The following is a 6,972-nucleotide window of genomic DNA, read 5'->3' on the forward strand; positions in this document are numbered from 1 at the left end:
CGGTGGTGTTGTTCCGCCTGGTTGGAGCCCCTGGAGTCGCCTCTGTTCGCCGTCGTCTTCTCCTCCGGCGACCTCTGCTTTCTGCCTCCGTTGGAGAGGCTGATTCCGATGCCGTCCGACCACCCCTAGCTACTCTACGGGTACGGGTAGGTGCGCCTCCGTCTCCTCTCTTGATCCCTCCCTCTCGTTTTGGCCAAGGAGCCCTCGTCGCCGGCGTGCGCTCCGGCGAAGCTGCGCCGTCCCCTGTTTCCCTCTCTCTCTCCCCCTTACCTAACGACCGGGGCCCGCTAGTCAGACACTCAGTACGCGCGCGAAGCGGTACGAGTGCTGGCGCCCTGAGGCTTTACGCCTTCGACGTCACCGCCCCCTCAGTCTGTTTTTATTTAAATTCAAATTCTTATTTTTACAGAAAACTTCAAACAGCCAAAACTCTTTAACCATAAGTCCAAATGAATTGATTCTTTCTGCATTGTGTTCTTTGTACAGAAATCTAGCAGCTCACCAAAGATGAGATTTTTCTATGCTGTCTAGATTTTCTGGTGAATTTCAGAAGGTTTCTTGATATTTTCTTCTTGTGTTATATTTATTTTCAGAGGGTGAGGCTTGTCTTGAGGATCACCAGGAGGCTTGTGAACCTCATCTGCACTAAGGCAAGCCACAGCAACATTTTCATGGTGCCATTACAATATTTGTGATTTTATTACTTGAACGAATGATTTAATCCATACATTTAAATCATTATTATGCTATTTATATTCTGTTAAATGCTTGTTGTAGTTAATATCCTTGATTTACAAAAAGTTTGAAGTTAACTTAGTTGGTAAAGAAACTAGGATTTATTTTTGGGTGAGGATATAATAATATGATTATGGATATAAATAATTAGTAGAGTTATTTTCTTGCATGGGTAAAATGGTAAAACTTGCTAGAAAGATTCTGTTAAAAGTGAGGTTTAATCTTACCCAGAGGAGTGTCATGAGTTGTTGATGTTTATGCTTAGTGTGGAGTTAGTTGACTCACTCATTTCTGTTGATATGTGATGCATATGTTAGTGTTGCATGTCATGGCATTATGACACCGGTTATTTTCACTTTAAGTTGAACCTGATAATAACTCAACTTGAATATATCGTTGACCGGGTCATGGTGCCACTGAATCGAGTTTTTCCCAGTGCAACCACATTTGCATTTATGGGAAGGCCTTTATTCGGTCCGTTGCCATGCCTCTGGTCGGTGCCTCCAACGAGTGAAGGTTATGGGCGTGCGGTACCCTGGCCCGATAAGCAGACATAACATTGTGTGCCCGTTGTTGAGTTCATGGTACCGGGTCCCGTGAGGGATCGTTTATGTTTTGTCCACAACGGTGGTCGTTGTGTCTTTGGTAGACACGGGGCTACCCAGGACTAGCCCGATGGGGAGTGAGTCAGAGTGGCCGGGAGAGTGTCATGGCAATGGAGGGGTTTCGTCGGGATGTCGTTGGTCCAACCGAATGGGAGTGCGAGGCCCTGGGTTCCGTGATGTGGGTCCAGTGCGCTACCTCTGCAGAGTGTATTTAATCTATCGATAGCCGAGTCCACGGTTACGGACACGCTCGAAAGTAGGTCACACCATGGGTCAACATTTAATAAATTTTGCACACTAAGTTATGAACTTTGCACTGTTGATGATGGCGGAAAGGTCATCATGTTGTTTTAGACCAAGTGTTGGTCGTGGTTGTGATCGCCGGAAGGATCATTGTTTAAGAACAAATACTGGTCATGGTTGTGATCGCGGGAAAGATCACGAGATATCTCTAGTTAAGACCACGAGGGTGGTATGTCTGTGATCCAAGAGTGATCACCGTTGTTAAGCCAGTCCGAGGGACTTTTATCACAATAGCATGGTCACATCATGTTGGATATATTGTTGCATTATTATAAATTGGTTAATTCTCATGATATTGTTTGTCATTATGTTTATGCTTGTTGTGAGCTTGCAAGTACATTCAATGTACTGACCTGGCGTGTCATGCCAGATTTCAGGAAAGTCTCGTTGGAAAGGAGTGCTGTCCGAGTCTAGATCGTGTCCACATCGGTGTCCCTATGCTATGGAGTTTCCGCTACGATGTTGTTCCGCTGCCGCGTAGTTGTTATGATCGAGGCCCCTTTATGTTCACTAAATAATGCACATATTGTTCAGCCGCACCGTGTGTGCCGCTTGGCCTCGCCACCTGTTGTAATGTAAAATTTGATCCGCTAGCATCAATAAAGTGGTTGTTTTCTGTACCAAGATGTTGTGTGTTGCCAGAAGTCATGGTCTATGGGCTGGCAATGCATGGTATACCGGTTGCTCTGAGCCGAGGTGCCACACACAACCTAGAATGAAAATCTTGGTAGCAAAGGAAAATGTCGAGGATGTCTAAATAGCATAGTTAGTATTACAACAAACAAACCGGCGCCAGCTGCCCTATCTGGACCTTCAAATCAAGACCTGGTTTAATCTGATCGGGCCAAACTAATCAGTTAATTTTCTATAAGGAAGCATATAGTTAGATTGTACGCTCAAGATCGAATACTGCAGTTTGAAGGGACTGTCCAATCTACATAAATCATGACCACGTTTTCTACATTCCCTAACTAAAACAACAATGTCTGACCATTGGCTTACTCATACTATAATACAAATTGCAAACTGCTGACAAGTGTTGACCTGTCATTGGTTTTTGATGACCATATAAATTTACTTTGGTGAAAAGAAAATTTCAGTCACAGTGATAGCTCCAGCCTCCAGCCAACAACCAAAAAAGTAGTCTCATTGGTTATAAACATCGAGCAGTCCAAATATTTATCCGCTCCAGAGCAGTACGGAACATCATCATAATCAGATATATCCCGAGAATACTAAAGGTCCAGATGGGATCAAGAGGAAGGGTCGTGCTGGTGGCTGGGTTTGTTTTTCTTTTCTCTCGCATGTACCGCTTCTGGTTCACTTAATATGAGGACTGTGGGTCGACGCGTGCGTTGCAGTGGGAAAACACAATGCCCAAGGTGTGAGAACAAATATGATAAAGACAGAAGTACCCTCAGGAATTCTTGAGCCGATTCTTCGCAAGCCTATCTTTCAACATGGCATTGTCTACAGATTTGGGTCTAGGGTTCGTCCGGAGTGAGGTTATTTGTGGGGGTTTAGGCTGGGTTTCAAGGATGCTGACTCGGATTTAATTTACCATTTTGTGGAGGAAATGTTCCTAAAAGAAGTCAGATATTTCTTGAGTCGAAACAGATAATTCTCAAATATTTCAGATATCATTAACATACATGTGATTGCAGGAACAGGGTGGGATTTTTTAACCAAAATCAAGCTTGCTCAAATCCCTGTTTGATTTGAAAACTTAACTCAAGCCTTGCATAATCACGAGTTTAACTCTCAGATATGCAAGTAGAAGAAAACTTAGACAAACCTTGCAGTGTGCATCCTATTTGAGAAAGACCTGCCATGGCGAACCTGAGACTCACACAGACTGATGAGCTCATTTAGTTCAAGAGGTAAATCACCATAAAGTATGTTTCCTTTAAGAAAGCTACAATTCAAGTAGTAAGGTCAGTCAAGTTTTGAAGTTAAGCAGAAATGAAAAAAAACATATATCAAAGTTCGCACGCACTTAAATTCCAGGGATAAAATGTTTATTAGCTCTAATGGAATTGATCCATTGAAGTTATTGTGCCCCAAATCCAACACCGTCAGCTCTCGTAAATCTCCCATCTCTCTAGGGATAATACCATAGAATAAGTTCTTGTGCAGTACACTGTATGGATGGAAGGAAAATAGATCAGAAAAGTTTGAAGGGCGAACATCATTTCACAAGTACATAGGATACAAAAAAAATGTAGACATACATAATTCAACAGATAGATTTACTATGGTACTAACAATAGGAAAACTACATAAAGCACTCGGTGGGTGGGTCTGATGTGCCTTAATGGACAGCTCAAAAGCTGAGGTCATAAGCCTCATCAGGAAAACATACACAGTACAAAGTTTCAGCTTTACTACTGTGCTCAACATGAAAGCCTATATCGAAGTGCAAAATGACTCTTATTCAGTTGGTAGTTTCAGAAACACCAAACACCATCTTATGGTTCAAAACATGAAACATGTTATGTCAAAACCAAAGTGTTGAAAAAAGAAACATCACCAGAGGAACTATAGAATATGCTTACAGAAAATGCATATTAAAAAGCTGTCCAATCTTAGGAGATAACATTCCCTTCAGACCAAGATTTGACAAGTTCCTACAAAACAAAGGCACACACAAATTAGGCAAAAACATCAAAATACATATTATTAATTAGAGCATAGGGAAATGTTGCAAACATAACAATTGATAGAAAACAATGTAAACAGAGCAAACATAGCTACATAAGATGGGCATCCTATACTGAACAGTTCATGCATGTCAGGGGAACTGGATGTTTAACAAGATATCCCCAACACTGATGCTCCATATGCGATTTTGTAAAAGATACTTTTTTTTAAGTTTTAATAAGAACCCTCCTTATCAGGACAGCCAACAAACTGTCAATCCAAAGAAAGATGCTCCCTAAATGCAATTGAAATGTCTTATTTAGGACAAGAAAATGCCAATCATCCTTCCAACGACGAAGGACAAAATAATATAATTCTGCAGTTCTGCTAATAGCCACAAATACATAATATGATGCAACATCAGGCGTTGGTTTGTTCGAAAGAAGCATAAATGACAAATACGGGTTCCATCTTTTTCTGTGGAAAAAAAGGAAAAACTCACAGGCCTATGACCCACCCATCATCCGAGCACTGCATGCCAAACCAAGAAGGACCAGCGTGGCCTTCATCCCAATCCAGCAGAGCACCACACGGATCAGCCTCTGCCATCTCCCTAAACCTCAGAAGAGCAATACCTGCAAAGAATCCGGCAAACAAAACCCTGAACAGTCAAACCAGGAAGCAGGGAAAACAATAAACCACAGCCGGAAGAAGAAGCAACCGAAGCCACGACCCGGCACCTTTGTGATTCAGGGATGCGCACAGCTCGAAGTGATGATCCAAATTAGATCAAACTGACTTTCGATGCAAGGAAATTTCACCTGGATCCGCTCTATAATTGAGGGACTCACAATTATAACTGTCTCCCAGACTAACTTTTTTCATTCATGCCTCTGCAACGCTGCACTCTTTCTTATGCAACTTGCTAGTGACAGAGATGACCTCAATGGCGTCGATCTGAAGTAAAATTGTTGCTCGGTTGTTCCAATTGCCTCATCAATTTTACTATTAATTGAACGAAATAACAAAGCAATTACATCATCTATTTATAAAAATTAACCCAACATCCACATAGACATAAGGGAGGAAGAACACATTGTGCTTCTCTGGATCCTATTCATCGGGGATGTGGAGGATAGCGGCGGGAGGAGGGCTGGCAACCGAGGGCCCCTACTCGTCGGCATCGACCACCGCTCCTTGGAGAAGACTACCATGTCGGATCCCATTGGCTGGAGTCCGCGCCATGGTCGGCATCATCCTCCAGCGTCGTGTCTTAAGGCAGGGCTTGGAAATGCACAAACCTGAGAAACAATAGATTAATGGGTAAGCTTCAAATAACGTACACTCATGCCATCAAACTCATCCATATAACTATGCAAAAAATTTACAAAGCAAGGCATTGACAAGGTGAATAAAGGATTCTCAAGTGCTTCGGGGTGCGTATTGAGGAGACCAAGATGCAGGTAAATCATTATGACAATGTGGAATTGTTGTGGAAATCTGAAACATGTTGAAATTGAGTGGAAGCCAAACAACTACAAGGACCCACAAGTAGCAGCACAGCTAGCAATCGCACAGCAGCAGCCCACCACACATATCAGATAGGACATAAACGTAGGTTTGATGTTCATGTAAGGAAAAGGGCATGGCTTGAACATTAATAACCGCATAAGGGAGACTGTTGCTGGTGAAGAACAGGGGCAACAAGGCAGTGTTGAGCTACTGGGCTGGTCGGGTCGTCGCCTCCTCGGCCCAGATGCATGTGAAACAGGTTCGGCTGGATCTGGCCGGAGAAGGCGGCAGAGACCTCTCGGTGCAGCCACTGACGGCGACAACGACCACACGCCCCTCCGTCCTCTGCCGCGCGCTTTGTCGCCATATGCGCGGCACCTGGTCAGGATAGGGTGCAGAGCAGCCGCGTAGGGCGGTGGAAGCCGCGGACGAGCGAAGGCTCCGAGCGCCGGACGACGGAGAGGAAGGCGTCGGCATGGCGGTTCCGACGGCCAAGGCCGTCGATCCGGTGGAGATGAATCCCACGCCTCCGCGTTCTTCTCCATAAGTGTCGAGCACTGGGTCGGCCCGCGACATGCCGAGCTCGAGCAGATCCTTGGATCCGGGGCTTCATCGACAGGGTGCGGGGTCGGATGTGCAGCTGGGATCGGGAGGCGAGGGAGAGCACGGGCGGAGAGGACCAGCGGATGCTGGGGAGGACTGGCGGCGGCGGCGGCTGCCGGAGAGGGAGCGGCTGGATAGGTGGAATACACGTTTATTAGCCACCTGAGGTAAGGACCGCGGGATGAATACAAATGAATATATGGGTATTTCTATAAAGTTGAAACGTTTTCTAAGGTAGTCACTAAAGGAAGGACTGCGGGTTGAAACCAAAAAATACAGGGACTTGTTAGCAAAATTAGCGCGAAGGTGAACCCGATAAACTCAATCTAAGGTAGTCACTTAATAACACCCTACCTTATTCTGCTGACACTACCGTTATCTCTACTCCTAATGTCTCAGTTGGTAGGTCGTGTTCCGGGTTTTATTTTCGTCCCACCATTTTTGTCTGATTTTTTTCGTTGGTTTTTTTTCGCCGGTTTTTTTCGTCCCCTCCCACCACTCCCCACCCCACCGGTCTCCTTCCCTCCCTCGAACCCTAGATTCCCCTCGTCTCCCTGCCTCCAGCCGCAACCGC

General features: G+C 44.7%; 1 protein-coding gene across 3 annotated transcripts; it reads right to left on the bottom strand.

Annotated features, from left to right (window-relative positions):
• Positions 1-2,721: 2,721 nt before the first annotated feature.
• On the bottom strand, positions 2,722-6,560 carry LOC119341429 (leucine-rich repeat protein 1-like). 3 transcript variants are annotated; one of them, XR_005165098.1, is made up of 4 exons: positions 5,024-6,560; positions 4,801-4,918; positions 4,199-4,270; positions 2,722-3,783 (listed from the first exon to the last, which is right to left on the bottom strand). XR_005165098.1 is itself a non-coding variant. In XM_037613301.1 (3 exons), exons 1-3 carry the CDS (start codon positions 4,890-4,892, stop codon positions 3,579-3,581), a joined length of 384 nt encoding a protein of 127 aa, XP_037469198.1. In that variant the 5' UTR covers positions 4,893-6,560; the 3' UTR covers positions 2,722-3,578. The 3 variants fall into 3 exon arrangements, 1 of the variants encoding a protein (XP_037469198.1); XR_005165097.1 differs by having other exon boundaries at positions 4,801-6,560; XM_037613301.1 differs by having other exon boundaries at positions 4,786-6,560.
• Between the last annotated feature and the right edge of the window lie 412 nt (positions 6,561-6,972).

Source organism: Triticum dicoccoides, chromosome 7B (genome assembly GCF_002162155.2).
Source record: "Triticum dicoccoides isolate Atlit2015 ecotype Zavitan chromosome 7B, WEW_v2.0, whole genome shotgun sequence".
Lineage (NCBI taxonomy): Eukaryota > Viridiplantae > Streptophyta > Magnoliopsida > Poales > Poaceae > Triticum > Triticum dicoccoides.

Excerpts from the sequence above, each read along its gene's own strand:
- LOC119341429 (XM_037613301.1), bottom strand. The coding sequence starts at position 4,892 with ATGGCAGAGGCTGATCCGTGTGGTGCTCTGCTGGATTGGGATGAAGGC. Across the intron at positions 4,271-4,785 it reads GATGGGTGGGTCATAGGCCT|GAACTTGTCAAATCTTGGTC; the intron begins GTGAGTTTTTCC and ends TTTGTTTTGTAG. Across the intron at positions 3,784-4,198 it reads CTTTTTAATATGCATTTTCT|TGTACTGCACAAGAACTTAT; the intron begins GTAAGCATATTC and ends CCATCCATACAG.